This window comes from Macaca fascicularis, chromosome 1 (assembly GCF_037993035.2).
Source record: "Macaca fascicularis isolate 582-1 chromosome 1, T2T-MFA8v1.1".
NCBI classification, from domain to species: domain Eukaryota; kingdom Metazoa; phylum Chordata; class Mammalia; order Primates; family Cercopithecidae; genus Macaca; species Macaca fascicularis.
This window is the reverse complement of record NC_088375.1, coordinates 22,467,158-22,483,544: the sequence shown is the minus strand read 5'-3', so window position 1 is coordinate 22,483,544 and position 16,387 is coordinate 22,467,158. Positions and strand designations below refer to the sequence as shown.

At 41.5% G+C, this 16,387-nt stretch overlaps 1 protein-coding gene across 16 annotated transcripts in view; it reads right to left on the bottom strand.

Moving 5' to 3' along the window:
• PBX1 (PBX homeobox 1) overlaps positions 1 to 16,387 on the bottom strand; it is a 328,461-nt gene that overhangs the window by 192,793 nt on the left and 119,281 nt on the right. For 2 of the 16 annotated variants that reach the window (XM_074000692.1, XM_074000854.1), the window contains one exon: positions 7,385 to 7,489. The exons of the other annotated variants lie outside the window; for them this stretch is intronic. In XM_074000692.1, coding sequence (XP_073856793.1) covers positions 7,385 to 7,489 — 105 coding nt within the window. The remainder of the gene's footprint in view (positions 1 to 7,384; positions 7,490 to 16,387) is intronic. 16 annotated transcript variants of the gene reach the window in all.

Genomic DNA, 16,387 nt, shown 5'->3' with positions numbered 1-16,387 from the left:
AAGCCCTTGCTATGTATGAACACACTGGACCTGGAGAGCAAAAGTGTGTGAAGGCTGTAGATGGAATAAGATATGCTAGATGATAGCACACTAGAACAGCCAATGACACAGGCACTACCTCTGCTCTGCCAAGTGAGGCAGCTCTAGGTAGCTCCCCTACCAATGGAAAATGGTGGGGTGTGTTGGGTGTGGTAGGAAAGAAGGGGAAGCTGTGAAGCAACTGAAGTAGTATAAACACCCACAGAATAGTGGGGACCCTACCTAAAGCATGCCATAAAAATGTCATACTTTGCTCTAAAGAACATAAGTCACACTGTCCTAAATTTACAAGATCAACAACTTTTGGTGTTTTCAGTGCCTGATTTGTTCTTCAGCCCTTCCAGGTATTATAATAATTGTAATAGCTCCCTCATTCCTCAGCAGGCACCCTGCGCATCTCAGGGCCACCCTGAAAACCAGGCACAGGCCATCTGCTTCACGCTTCCTCCCTTCTGCAACAGCGTGCAAGAACCACGGGGCCAGTTCAAAGACAGCTCGTCTTGTATATCCAAGCTCTGCTGCTGCTTGTAGTTTAAATCTGCTGTGTTACAGTGGCAGTCGGGAGAAGAACCCTGAGCTTCCAACTCTTTCTTCCTGCAGAGGCCTGTGGGGCACATACAGTGACCTTGGCAAACAGGGGTCTCAGGGAAGGCCCCAATCACATAGCCATAAACCTCTCCGGGGATTAGTACAGTTGGGACAATGTTCACGGAAGTCATACGCTGTGGAAGAAAGAACCCAATCTGGGCCAGTCTTGCCTCTACAACTTACGAACTCTATGATCTTAGGTAACTTATTTATACTCTTCAATTCCCTTACATGAAATTAGAACCTAGTAAAACTGTGCACTCCCTTTAAAGGGCAACTGTGAAGACTGGGTAAGCCGACGCTCCAGAAAATTTCTTTGCTTTTAATATTATTTTTAAGTAGTTAATGTATTTACAATACAAAAATACATCTACAGTATACATTATGATCACCATACATTGCCGAGTCTTGCTCCCACTCTTGTTTGGCCCTGTTAACCCTATTCCCCACCCTCACACCCGGCCTGTACTGATAACCATTTTTTCTTCATTTCTTGCTTATCTTTCCAGCATTTCTTGAAAGGGTTACTTTAAATATAAAGTGCTGCATAACTTAGTTATCATTATTATCATTGAAAACTAGGAGGGGAGGGGTGGGGTGGGGTGGGAATGGATGGTTGTGTTATCTATAAGGAGACCCATTTCCTCCATGAAAACCTGCCTCATTATCATCATAGTTCACACCCTCCCTTTCATTCATCCGTGTATCCATTCAACCAGTATTTGTTAAAAGCCTGCTATACTTAAGGTAATGGGCTGAGTGATAGCATGAAGAACACTAAAATTATTCAGTGCATCTATGGCACTTTTGAGTTCACACCATCCTCACTTACACTTACCCTCACCCTCATGATACTCACTTCTGCCTGGGTATGAGCTGCCTATGGCCACTTCTGCCTATGTATGTACTGCCTATAGCCAGCTGCCTACCTAAACTTTGGTATTTCCCACAGCACATAATGTGGTGCACACAAGCACATATACAGGCTTAGTATCTCTTATCCAAAATGCTTGGGACCAGAAGTATTTCAGATTTGGGATTATTTTCTTCAAATTTTAGAATTTTTGCATATATGTAATAAAGTATCTTGGGGATAAGACCCATGTTTATACACAAGATTCATTTATATCTCATATACAGTTTATACACAGACCCTAAAGGTAATTTTATACAATACTTTAAAAATTTTGTGCATAAAACAAAGTTCTGACTATGCTTTGTGTAGTCACATGAGGTCAGGTGCAGAATTTTCCACTTGTGGCATCATGTTGGTGCTCAAAAATTCTCAGATTTGGGAGCATTCTGGTTTCCAGATTTCCAGATTGGGGATCTGTGGAAGATGCTCAAATCCGCCTGCTAACTTGGGCTGCTCACAGGAAAGAAGTCTTATTTTACGATGACGCAACATTCAGTTGGGTGATCGCAGACCCAGAGCCTTTCTATCGGCCCTTGAGAAAAGCCAAGGTTGCCTGCAAGCTCTCTGCTCTCCATCAGTGCCCTGTGGGAGCCCCTAGTCTGGAAGATGCTTCAGCCTCAAGTGTGTCTAGATGGGACTGAAAGAGAATGGGACTGTCTATAGGTTCTTGCTTGGCAACTGGATGTTATAGAGCTGAAGGAAGGAAGCTTAGAACACTCTAAAACACAGTTAAAATTATCACACAGAGAAAATGACTCCTCAGAAGGAAATGTCATATGCCTACAGTACTCTAGTGCGATTTGTATTATGTCAGGATGTGATATTCCAGATATTCCACCACCAACTGCCCGAGACACCTTTTCAAGATTTAACAGCTCTCGCCGGGCACAGTGGCTCATGCCTGTAACCCCAGCACTTTGGGAGGTTAAGGTGGGAGGATCACTTGAGGCCAGGAGTTCGAGACCCGCTGGCCAACATGGCGAAACCCCATCTCTACAAAAAATACAAAAATTAGCCAAGCATGGTGGTGCACGCCTGTAATCCCAGGTACTCAGGAGGGTGAGGCAGGAGAATCACTTGATCCCAGGAAGCAGAGGTTGCAGTTAGCCGAGACTACGTCACTGCACTCCAGCCTGGGTGACAAAGGGAGACTCTGTCTCACAAAAAAAAAGAAAAAAAAAAGACTTAAAAACTCTCGATCACTTTACAACGTATCCTTGAGTTGCCCTTCAGAACCCCCAGCATTTTAAGGATTCCCCCTCATTCGGGCACCCAGTGACTTTGTGGCTTCAAACTAATGCAGCCAAGCCTCTCTAAATCTCCATCGCATCATCTGTAAAACGGGGGGATGATTCCTGGTCTACCTGTGTTGTCAGATGCTGATGAAAATCAAACAGGTTAACATATATTGAATATTGGTGTGATATGAAAACAAAATATATTACTGGTGATAGAGTATGAGCTCTGCATTAAAAAAGAAAAGGCAACAACGGGAAAAATTTTTTTTCTGCTTTTAAGAAAATCTCAAATTTTTTCTTCTTTTAGAGACAGGGTCTCACTGTGTTGCCCAGGCTGGTCTCAAACTTCTAAGCTCAAGCAACCCTTCTGCCTCAGCCTCCCATGCTAGGATTACAGGCAGGAGCCACCGTGCCCAGCCAATGTATTCTTTTTAAATAAATCATTTCGAGGTAAGGACTGACTAATCACATGCAGCCATTGCTTCACAACTCTGGAGAAACACTTCCAGCCCCTTTTCAGAGCAGGCCTGACAACCACTTCCAAAAAATACAATTTTAAATGTCAACTACAAATGCAAGTACAGAGGCCTCTCCTTTCTTCCCCACCAACCCTTTCGCAGCGGTCTGTCTGTCTGATGCGCTTTCTTTCCCAGAGATCCACAGGCCCCTCCCTCTCCCACCCCCATCCCGCATCTGATGTGGCAGAGATGATAACCGATAATGAAAACCTGCGGCCTGCAGACACTGGAGAGCGAGAGCACAGAGGGGAGGCCGAGGAGGAGCCGGTCAGGATGCATGTAATCAGAAGGGTTATCTAATGCTAGTTTCATTCTAATTGAGTCAGTACCATATGTCACCCTGCAATAACATCGCAAGCAGCATGCAACTGAATACATATTTAATTCACATAATGGGTACAGCAGTAGAAGTAATCAAGGCAGTTTGCCATAAGCCATAAAGAAATGTAGCTTGTTCCTATCAAGAAACATTTGGCACTTAGGGAGAGAACTGTATCACCAGTGAGAGAGGAGCTGCATTACTGAAAAAGCTCAAGGGGAGGGGGAGGGATAGGTACGGGGAGCAGGGCATGGGGAGAGAGAGAGGAGGACAGGGAGAAAGAAATGAAAGAATGAAAACACCAAAGAGAGCCAAGCCAGAACATCGATTCACTGCGAATGAAAATCAATGAAGGAATATTGTCAGCGGATCGTTGGCCATCTCAATATAATTAACAGTAATGGATTTATTGGCAGAAGCTTAATGATTTAACGTTAAATGTGCCCCAGAATTTCCTGTGCAGTCGTAGGTCCTTCTCATTCCCTCTTGGGCCAACCCATGTCCCAGGAAATGGATGTAGCTATGGAGGATTAAAAAAATTTCTTTTCACATCTCTTCATCTGGATTGGCATCTGACAGAAACCTGCTCGCCCATTCCCTTCATTTCCTCCCTCAAGGAGATGATTAATACGCCTGGGCAATGCTCATCAATATCTTTGGACAGATCAACTGGAGTTTTCATTAAACCCATATTAATGTCCTAGATACACAGCTGTGGACAGGTTATTCTGGAGAAAAAAAAAAGAAAGAAAAAAGAAGAACGAAAAAGAAAAAGAAAAAAAAAACACCTTCCACTTCTGTTAACTATTTGCCAAAAATTAACAGAAACCTGGCCCCTTCCCTCATTAGGCCTTCTTCTACCAACATGTTTTGATGTATATTTCATGAGGATAAACAAACATTCATTTCACTTTGGGAAGGTGTTTGCTGTAATGTATTGTCAGCGTACCCAGCAATGAGGGGACATTAATTTCAATTCTGGTGTTTAAACACTTTGGCGAGTCCCAATTACTCATTCCCCAGCTCGATATCAGGAGCCCCAGAGGAAGGTCGCTGCCTCTCTGCGTGGCCCGCGGCATCAAGGGGAGGCGCGACGCCACCCTCCAGCCAGCACAGGTCTTCTCTGGCTGAGAGAGCAGGGATGATGCAAGACGGGGTTGTTCCCTCCTATTCCTTAGTCAAATAGTGACATGAAGGGCCACTTTAGGGAATACCCAGACTTGCATTACAGCAGTTTCCATGAAAGGCTGTGTGCAAAGAAGAGTTCGGGAAATCAGATTCTATTTTTTTCTTAGCCTACATCTGAAGGTGCCAATCATTTAACAGAGAAGAGCAAAGCTCTGAAATCTGGGGAAGAATGGAAAGTAGCAACAGAGTCATGAGTCGTTAGGGTCATGTGTCATTGAGGAAGACCTTAAAAAAGAGGTGAAAGAGGCCATGGCCCTGGTGCAACTGGGTTTGTGTATGGTATGATGGCAGTTTCTAGCCACCTTATGGCTCCTTAGAAATGTATGTGGCAGACTTTCCATCTTGCAAAGGATTAGAGATGGAAATCCCATATATCACATGAGCAAATGTGGAAGTAAGTTTTGCAATGCTATGGAACTGAAGAAATTATTTTTCAGGTATGGTTCCATTTCTGACAGCATCTGCAACTTTATTAAGAGTTCTTCAGCAATGCACCAACCTCTCCTTCAAGCTGTAATTGATCTGTACTCAAATACACCAGAAAATCTCTCTACTTATAGGAGCTTGCTACCAAATACTTTACCGAACTGAGGAATGCTTTTTAATAACATGAATAATTATCCTCAAGCCTATCGGAACAGTAACTTCCAGTTAATGATAAAGTGTCTAAAGGCGGATGCACACATATTTCAAAGACAAAGCCCTAAGGTTGAGAAAATGACAATGAAAAGGTAGCATGAGTGCATGTGCCTTGACACGAGGGGAAAAGAGCTGGGAGAGGCAGGTGTCCCCTGGGCAAAGGAACAAAGATTAGTTCCCAGAGAGCACCAGGGCACACGCAGCATCTTGGAAATATCATAACAGAGTCTCAAATATGTCTCCATTGCAGGGCACAGCTGGGGAGAGTTAGCAAGATCTGAAAACATGAAACCAATAAAGAGAAAGAACAACCCACGTGGTTCTTTTCAAAGTTATTTCTTCTTTAAGTGAGTGCTAAGTCCAGTTTCTACATATATAAGTTCTTCAGAAAGAACTCAAAACTAAGTGCCAGAAGCCAATGCTGGCTATGTTACTAACTGTATGGCTGGTCCACCTCATACTGCCAATAAGACATCAAACACTCTTAAAACCTTGTGTGTTTTTGGCTTCATTCAGATGTGCAATGAAAATCCATGTAGTCACATAAGCTGGGTTGATACATAGTATAAACACCAGTACAAGTGGACCAGAAGCTAGATACTAAACTACTACTTTTTTTTTTCTTTTGAGACAGGGTCTCACTTTATCACCCAGCTGGAGTGCAGTGGTGCAATCACAACTCACTACAGCCTCGACCCCCAAGGGCTCAGGGGGATCCTCCCATCTCAGCTTCCCCAGTAGCTGGGACCACAGGCGTGCCCCACCACACCTGGCTAATTTTTGTATTTTTTGTAGAAACAGGGTTTCACCATGTTGCCCAGACCAGTCTTGAACTCCCAGGCTCAAGCAATCTTCCTGGCTCAGCCTCCCAAAGTGCTGGGATTAGAGGTATGAGCCACGTGTCTGGACTGAAATACTTAGATAGCAGTTGATAAACAGCTGTGCCTTACACTATCTCTCCACTTTCAAATGCCAACCCCTTTTTTTTCCAGCCTCTCTTCCTTATATTCCAAGGATCTAAGAGTTAAAGTGTTCATACTCTGCATACAAAATGTAGTGTTGAGGACCATGCTCCAGAACTATGACTGTTGTCCACCCTGACTTGCTGGTGCCTATGCACCGTGATTGTTATTAAATAGCTTGAGTTCTACTTCTGCATCCAAGAGTTACGAAGGTCAATGCCTCACTCATTTGTTTAACAAACGTATCCAATGCTGAGGATGTACCTGGCCTATGCCTAGGAGTACAGGAATGTTCAATGGTAACCTTGTGGCTTGTACTGATTCACTTCTGTGAACTCAAGGAGGAATCCCTTCCCCATTCTATCATCCAATCTTTCCTTTCTGCCTTCTGATATCTTAAAGTACTTTTCCTCCTGACCATTCTGGGGCTGCCAAGGTAAGTTCTTATGACCCATTTGTTCCTGATGCCACTTCTGCTGCATCTGTCCTTGTTTTCACTGCCTGATTCCCATCAAATGGGTCATGGAAGTTTCCCAAGAAGCCACACCAAATAAAAATGACAGGTTTGGCAACAACAGAGAAACCTAAAATGTTGATCTTTGACAGAGCAGAGAAACTGAGAAATGGGCGAACAGTTCAGTCACAGATCAAAAAGCGCATACTCACAGGTTCCAGGTGACCGAACACTTTCATCTGAAAAGAGTACAGTGGTAATCACCATAATAATAAGGAACATCATCTAGTCAGCACCTACTGGGTGTTAGGGCTTTGCACATATCCCCTCATCTAATCTTTGTAAGTTCCCTGCCCTGTAGGTAGTTCTCCCCTTCATAGATGAATAAATGGAGGGCTGGAGAAATTCAGCAGCACTGGTCGCCAATGTGATCGACAGTAAATATCTGAAGGAGGATTCAAACTCATGTCCAACTCCTAAGCCCAGACTCTTCCCCTGGGTGGTGCTGCACTTGGTAACTCACCACGGGGGAACGGGCACCGAATGTTCTCCAGCGGAAAGCTGCAAGAAAGCCATGGTCTGAGGTTTTCTCCAACAGAGCTTGAACTCTCACTGCAGGCAGGGCGGCCTGTGTAAACAGAATGCGCTTAGCCTTTGAAGTCACAGAGTCTGAGTTCCTGTCCAGGCTTTTTCTCTCACTAGCTGTGTGACTTTGGAAAATTAACTTAATTCTCACTTTTCCCATCTGAAAAAGGGGAAATGCCTACCCTCTGTTTCAATAATGGGGAAGTGCTGTAATAATTGTAAACAATGTGTATAAAAGTCCTAGCACTGTTGCTTGTACAGGGAGGCTTCCAGTGAATACTAATTTCCCTTTTGTCTCTGGACCCTCCTCCCTTTGCAGGAGAAACAAAAACTCTCACATTATTTCATGGCTCTCAGAGGTAGGAAGGAGGACCGAGTGGAGCAGGAATCTGGCTCAGATGTTCACTGGGAGGAAGTGGACTCTGCATTTCTTCCACCCCAGGAAGCATGAAGGTGTTGCTAATTTGTGGGTGAAGTAAACTTGTCTGGGATACTTTGATAAGCTGCTGCTATGCTATTTTTGTGGGCTAAAAAGTACATTTTTCATAAAAATAGAACCAAAAATAACAACTGTAATAATGCAAAGAGATACCAAAAAAGTCATCTCCACCTCATAGGACTGAATAACCATGACAGCAAGAAGCCTTCAAAAAGTAGGCTGTTGCAAGGTGTGAATAAAACACTGGTGGACTCTGCCAGTGATGCTTTTGCATGACTTGGACATCTCCTAAAAGACAGGACTAGAACCCTGGATTCAGAAAGCGAGGACCACATCTTGGTTAGATCAAGAAAGATCCTGTGTCCTTGAGGAAGTCATTAACCTCTCTGAGACGTACTTTCCCAATCAGTAATTGGTTCTTATAATTTATGTCTAATTCCTAAGGTTGTGGTGAGGATTACATGAGGTAATATATCTATAAGTGATTTTTTTTTTTTTTGCTTCTTGCTGAAGTTCCACACACAAGACTAAGTAGTTCTTAACCATAAAACGTTATATAAGGTTTATTTACCTTCCGCATTATGGAAATGAGTGCAGGCAAAAGAGGAATATATTCTGTAAATATATCGGGAGGGGAACAAAGAAGTGCTATAGTCAAGCACAGTGCCCCAGATCTTTTTGCCAATACAAGGTGACATAAGGACTCTGTCTCGGGAACCTCGTGGGAAAAGCACCCCCTTCCTTTTTAAGTGATTTCTGAAAGCAGAGGGTGATAATTCTCTTTTCATATTTATTGTCCGCAGGAAGTAACTTCTGCATATATCTTGATGCTCAGAGAAAGAGAGGTCATTTGGGTCTATGAATCTAGAACACTCAGAGAAATATCTAAATACAATCTTTTCAATGAAAGGACTGGGTCAAAGAAGAATCCTAGTCTGCCTCAACCACCTGGGATCCTTATTTTCAGTGTGTATTACAGCTTCTAAAAATTGTAAAGCATTTTTTTAAGCCTGCTTCTCAAAACTTAGGGAAAGCACTAAAGCATAGATTTCCTTTTTTCTCCCTCAATTTTTCAGAATTCATAAAGCATAAGAGAGGTCAAAGAATAAAGACTGTTCTTTTATTTCTACAATGCTTTCACAAAGTGTCAAGAAACAGGGAAAACACGATGATAATGTTACCTGCCAGAGATAGGTAAGATCTATCTACAGATATATCTACAAAATGCAAACAAGACTCTTGAGTTTGAAGAATTCACAAGCATATTCACAAGGCTGCTTTAAAGGTAAGCATAGCTGTTAGATATTCTGTACATAAACAGGAAAGAAATCTTTAGAATAATTATAGGCTGGGTGCAGTGGCTCACGTTTATAATCCTAGTGTTTGGGGAGGCCAATGCAGGAGGATCATTTAAGGGTAGGAGTTCAAGACCAGCATCTCTATGAAAATGTAAAAAATCTATAAAATTAGCCAGGTGTGTTGGCACACGCCTGTATTCCCAGCTACTCAGGAGAACTGCTGGAGCCTAGGAGTTCGAGGCTCAAGTGAACTATGATCATGCCACTCCACTTCAGCCTGGGTGATAAGAGTGAAATCCCGTCTCAGAAAAAAACAAAAAACAAAAAAAACAATAAATCTTAAAGTGATTCCTCACCAATACTTAAAAAAATAAAAAAATAAAAAGACTTAACACAAGCACATCTCAAAAGCAAAATTTGACAGTAAATTTCTGGATCATGCTCAGCAGTCAGTCCTCAACTAGCTTATGCTAGGATGGGTCCACATTAAAAGTGAGAGTGTGTATGTGTTTTGGAAGGTGGGGTGGTAGTTTCTGACACGTTAACAAGGTGATACAGCAGAAAGACTTAGCTTCCATTCAGATGATCTGGTTTTGAAAACCATTCCTACCACCACCCAAGTAATCTTAGGCAAGGCATTTAACCTCCTGGCATCTCAGTTGTCATATATAGGAAGATTAATGACACGTACCTGGCTTATCTCCTTTGTTGTGTAAGTCAAGATAATAAAAGTAAAAGAATATGGCCTGTTAGAAGAATCGCTGGGCTTGAAATCAGAGAGTCAGGGTCAAAGTCTTATTTTAGACACTTTCCAATGACCTTGGGCAAATTCCTTGAAATTTTGAGTTTCTTCTTCTGTAAAATGAGGCTATTTCTTCTGTCTCAGGACATAATACTTGAGATCAAATGAAAACACCTGATAGGAAATAAGGAATGCTATACACCACCACACAAATGTGAATGCTACTGACTGATACAGGGCCATGCAAATACAAGATGTTACCATTATCTGCTTAGTAATACATATCAGCAGTTTTGAGTTTTAAACCAAACTTCGACGATGGTTGTAGAATCACCACTTTCTTGGAGGCTTTCTTTCCCTCCATCCTCTGTCTCAAGACATGCTTAGTAAATAGCTTTCCACATCAAAACACTCACAGCCTGGGTTCTGAGCAGTACTAGCCTATGGGAAAATAAGCAGAATGAAAGAAAACGGCCTGACACCTCTAAGAGCTGCTCTGCCCTTGCAAGGATCCCATCTGCAAGGAAGGGAGGTATGAGGGGAGCAAAGGGAGAACCCCTTCCGCCAGCACAAGTTGTTTCCCAGGAACGACCTCTGATCCATGATGGGTCTCTGCAGTGGCAGCGGCCGCAGGTTTTATGTCCCCGAGCACAGTGGGCACATAATTAGTTTCCCTTTTTTTTAAAAGTTGAAAGTATCCAGTTTATGGGTAGAGTTAAGAGTTAATAAAAACAGCAGCTATTAAATGACTAAAAGCCATCATTCCTAAAGTAAAAGCTCCTTGAGGTCAGGAGGTTTGGTTTTGTTTTTCCTATTTTGTTTACTGATGTATTCCAAGAACCAAGAACAGTGCTGGCATTCAGTAGATGCTCAACAAGCATTTACTCAGCAGATGGAAGGATGAGCTGATGAACAGGTTCTTCCCGTGGGTTCGGAAGAGCTGTACCAAAACCACGCTTTTTTTGAAATACCTGCAAAAAAAAGTGGGTGATTCCAAATCCAACTGAGGTGCCTGCTCTCTCTCCAATTCAGAACAACCAGAAGGGTCTGTCTGAATTAGTAACGCATTAAAGAAAAGTAGGATTATTATATTCCAATTCTTTCCATCAAACATACAACATTATTGGTAGATCACATCTGTTTTAATAAACCTGTAAGGAAGACGTGTAATTATAATTATGTTACCATTGTATGTAAATGGCATTTTAACAAGAGATATTAATACATTTTTATAGAGTACTTACAGCATACACCACAGAAATACTTAAAGGTGCTATTTTGATGGCTTGGATTCTTAAACTTTCCCTCTGAAGTCTTTACATATTAATGTATTTAATGTTTCTTCATTTCTGGGTAAATATTTTTACCAGTTAAGACAAAGGCAAATTTGAGTTCCCGGGACCAAATATCAAAACATTGAGGACAAAAGGGCTTAATTTTTTTTAACTTTTATTTTAGGTTCAGGGGTGCACGTGAAGGTTTGTTATACAGGTAAACGACATGCCATGGGGGTTGGGTGTATGAATTATTTTGTCAACCAGGTAATAAGCATAGTACCTGATAGGTAGTTTTTCAATCCTCACTCTCCTTCCACCCTCCACTCTGATGTAGGCCCCGGTGTCTAGGGTTTAAACTAATGAATGTTTTTACGATTGAGTTTTCATTTACTTTCTAAGTCCCGGCTTCAACAGGTTACTAAAGCTGAGTTTCTCTCCTCACAGGCATCTAGGCCTGACAATCAGTTGTGGTGTCTCTTTGAACAGTTGTATCTCTAAGAGGAGGCTATAATTAACCTTGAAATTAATATCTTAATACATCAAAAGTGAATTGATTTATTTTAAATGCTTAGTTTTCAACTCATTTTTCATTTACTTTCTAGTGTTCATCCCCTATGATTAAAAATACATATGAATATGTATATACATGTATATATATGTGTGTTATAAACATACATACACATTTCATTTTCTATTACTTGAGCACAAAGGAAAAGAGTACGATCAGCTTTCTTTTCTCTAGTTCTCAGGTTGTAGTTTGTATTACAAAGAAAATGATTTATTTATTTATTTATGTATTTGAGATAGGATCTCACACTATACCTCCAACTCCTGGGCCCAAACAATCCTTCCACCTCAGCCTCCCGAGTAGCTGGGACTACAGGTGCGCTCCACCATGACAGGTTAATGTTTCAATTCTCAGTAGAGTCCGGCTGGTCTTGAACTCCTGGGCTCAAGCAATACTCCTCCCATGGCCCCCCAAAGTGGTGAGATTACAGGCATGAGCCACCATTCCCGGCCAGGAAAGGGTTTTAAATTAAAAATGCCAGGCTCACACATAGTAGGTGTTCTGTAAGTATCTACAGAGTTATGAATTAAGAATAAATTATAAATAATGCACAGAAACCTAAGGAATTGGGAGTTTTCGTTTTGTTCCACCAAAGAGAAGATGAAGAGGTAAAAAATAACAGTCTTCAACTATTTGAGTGTCCTCTGTGCAGGAGAGCAATAGATTTATTCTACATTGTGTCCAAAGGGAGACCTCAGACAGATGGGAGAAAGTTTCACTGAAGCAGGTTCAGTTCATCATGAGAAAAAACAGCCTGTTTGATGTATACAATAGCCTAGCTGCAAGTTTTTGTGAAATAATAATTATCCTGAAGGCTCCTTTAAAATAGAAGAATGTATGTTTCTATGATCATCCTTCCTATTTCTAGAAGTACTTAGACAATATTCAGAAAACCTTAGCAGCCCTGTAGCAGTCATCGTAGTAGTGGTAGACCCACTGCATAAGAGTGTAAAATCAGATTGTTTTATCTGTACACCAAACCTCAGCATCACACAATATACTCAGGTAACAAACCTGTACATATACCCACTGAATCAAAAATTAAAATTGAAAAAGAAAATAAAATCAGATCCCTTGTGAATCTGTCATTCTAAAATTGTAAATGCTCTCTCTTTCAGATATCCCCAAAACAGGAGTATGGGCTTTGCTTAAAATTTTTTAAAAAGGTAAATGAATATAATAAATGTTTGCTTTATAAACCTCTAGAATATAATTTTTTAGTAACTCAGTTCTAACTCCTTATGAAATATCTATAGGATCTGACTGAAAATAGATTTTCCCTCCACTTTCATTAAACCACGTAGGTCCATCCTACCAACATATAGCTATACGAATATACAGCCAGAGGCCAGATTTCCACATGGAATGGACTAATATTATCTGCTCTACTTGATGGTCTTATTCTCACTAGGAAGGAAGAAACTGTTAATTAATTCACGTGAGTGATATTTCCAACAACACTTCTTTGTCCAAATAAGATCACATCAGTCAGTTTTCAGACAAATAAAAAAAAAATAAAACAGCAGGAGTTTGGAGTCATAAGACGTAATTTGTGAACTTCATTTCTCTGAGCCTCAGATTTTCTATCTTTAAGATGAGGGGTAATCGATGTTTGTCCTAAGTACCTATATTTCACAGGGTAGTTATAAAGATCAAATGAGAACACAAACATTAATGAAAACCTATAGCGCTACTCATAGGTGCATAAATTTAGAACATAACTGCGGACCATACATAATAGCAAACTTTGTCTCCTAATTACGTAGACAATGCTTAAATGAATACAACCTGTCTTCTTTTTCTTAAGATTCACTACAGGTGTTGGGTTTCAGATCCAGTGATTTTGGATTTGTTGTTGTTGTTGTTGTTGACAATCTGATGATCTCAGACTGTGACTTTACACATAAAAAGGTCAAAGGAAAGGGGTCTGCCTACATGTATCAAAAGCCCACAGGATTGCACACACTGTGTCCCATCACCTGCTTTCAAAGGAGCCTTTCCACTGCATCATAATTTTACTTTTCTCCCACTGAGGTTCCCAAGTCCTGACAGCACCCCTTCCACCCAGTAGACTGCTCCCACTGTGGTGTCCACAGCAGCCGACGGTCTCAGTAACTGTCTCACTAATTGTCTCATCCTTCCGCAGTGCAAACAAACTAACAAAAAATGCAGAATTTGGCAAGAGTTTTGTAGTCTTCCATCTACCCACCATCATTTCCTACCTGGTGACTATTCTTCAACTGGATAAAAAGGCATCAGCCAGCTAGCCCAGCCTAGGAAACAAATTATTGGATGTGGTTAATTAAGAGCGTGAAAACCTATGTAACAATTAGGGGAAGAATGAGTACTGGGAGGAAAACCGATGGATGGTTTTCATATTTATTGGCAAACTCATTTCTGAAAATGCTGGTCTTGATATAGGAAGATACACGTAGAATTTGAATTTAGTGTTTTCTCCCTCTGCCTATGTGAGGACAATTTCCACACCACTTACGTGATTTTTCTGGAGTCTCAGATAAATCTAAATTAAAATAACCTTAGCGCTCCTCCTTCTTCCACCTCCACACAGGTCTCCCCTAGAGCTTGGAATGCATCTAACAGATGCCCTAAGAGAAAAAAAAAAGTTGTTCATAAAACTACCGTGCAGACTGAGGATGAGAGAGGGGCTTGTGAAGAAGATACCCTGAGCTGTGGTTTCCTTAGCACTGTGTTGGTAGTAGCAAACTATCACTTTCTTCTTTAATAAAGAGGAGTTTTACTGAGATAATTATGTAAGTGTACATATTGGCTGATGAAAACTAACAGATTACAAGACATAGGTTAAATTGTTGCAGGGATGTGGGGTTAGCCTTCCCCTAAATGGGCTGTGGCAGCTGGATGACTGGTTCCCAAGACTTTTCACTCAGGCCTTGGTTACCAGCTCATGTTCTCAGCCAGTAACGTGAAGAAGGCCAACGGCTCTGCTCATCAAAAATGCAATTTCCCACACATGGAGGGCAATAGCACAAAACTATTCTCTTTCATTGGCGAATGAATTGTGTTTGGTAATCTGAAAGCATCGTAAATTACAGAGACACAGACCCGAGGAGTATTATGCCTTTTATGCTGGCTGTGATACACAGACAGCCCTGTGTGGATACAAACAGGGCTGGTGGCTCCTGGGTACACAGAAAAGGAATGCAGAGCTCAGGAGCTGACTACATTATATGGCCTTCGGCTTTGCCTCTTTCATTCCTCTATCTGTTCCACCAAAGGACATCCTTATCCTGTATAAACATATGGATACACGCTCAGTAAACAATTTCATTGGATAACCCCCTTTCACTCTATCTCCTCTGTTCAAGAACCCACAACGATTCCCTACTACCAACCACATCAAGCCTACCATCCTTTCTTGAATGTAAGGTACCATGTTGAATTGAAAAGAGGTTGGCTTTAGACAGACCTGGGTGTGTATATACTATAAACATTTTCTTTAAAATGGAGCCAATAATACTAAATGAATAGGGTTTTTAAGAAAATGTATGTGAACCTGCTTAAAATTTCCTTTGCCTCCTCTCCATAATCTGACCCTACCAATGCCATCCTATTCCATCACTACTCTAATCTCAAATCTGCATCATGGCCAAGCCAATCCCCTCATTGTCACCCTCTTCCCTTGCCAAAGTAGTTCCATGCTTCCTTAGTGCTGGCTACTATACCCTCTTACTACACGATGTGTCCCCACCCTGCTTACACTAGGATTTAGACGTATCTGTCCCTGCCCAATTTCTTTACCCCACCCTGACCTCCTCTCTATGAGGCCAACCTTAATTTTCATGAACCCCAAACCACTGCTTTTGTCTCTGAAATATCATTATACTTTTAACCCATGACACATAATTATCAACTTCATTGAACATTATCATCTGTGGTTTACATATTTTAGTATTTTCTTTGGAACACTAGAAGTTCCCCTAAGGCAGAGATCAGTTCTTATACTTTTCTTAAGGATCCCACAGCACCTTCAAAATTGTAAATGGTGCAAGTGATGGCGCTTTGTAAAACGTCAAACAGTATATGCATGGAAGATGCTCTTATTTGTCATAAACCATGAGGACTTGCCTGGAAGTCATGTTGAAACCTTAGAATTACCTTCCAGTTGGGGAAAAAAGGTAGAAACTAGGCCAAGAATCCTACCTAGAATGTCTCACTGGGTGTGACAGTGTTGAGATGAGCCTGACACATTAGTCTTATGCAGAAGTAAAAACATTCCAACAGTCATTCCTTTTGGGTAGCTGGGCAGCACATTCATTTAAAAGCAGACCTCAGTCCCCTCAGGGTTTAAGGTTTGGGCAAAGGAAGTCTTGGTAGCTAGGGAGTGAATCACGCTGGGAAACAGCAACAAGGACATTAACGCATATGTATGAAGCAGGAGAGTTAGTTTCAATGTCACTTAGCTGGCAAGTTAGGGGGCTGCAGGCTTTGAACCCAGGCTATGGCACTCCAGAGGCTCTCCTCTTAAACGCTTCAATTATAATCCATTTCAAGATCTGGTGTCTGTCCCCAAAAAGCCATTGACCATAAACTCCACACTTGTGGCAGCCAGGCCCCGTGGCTTGGGATTTTGTATTCTAT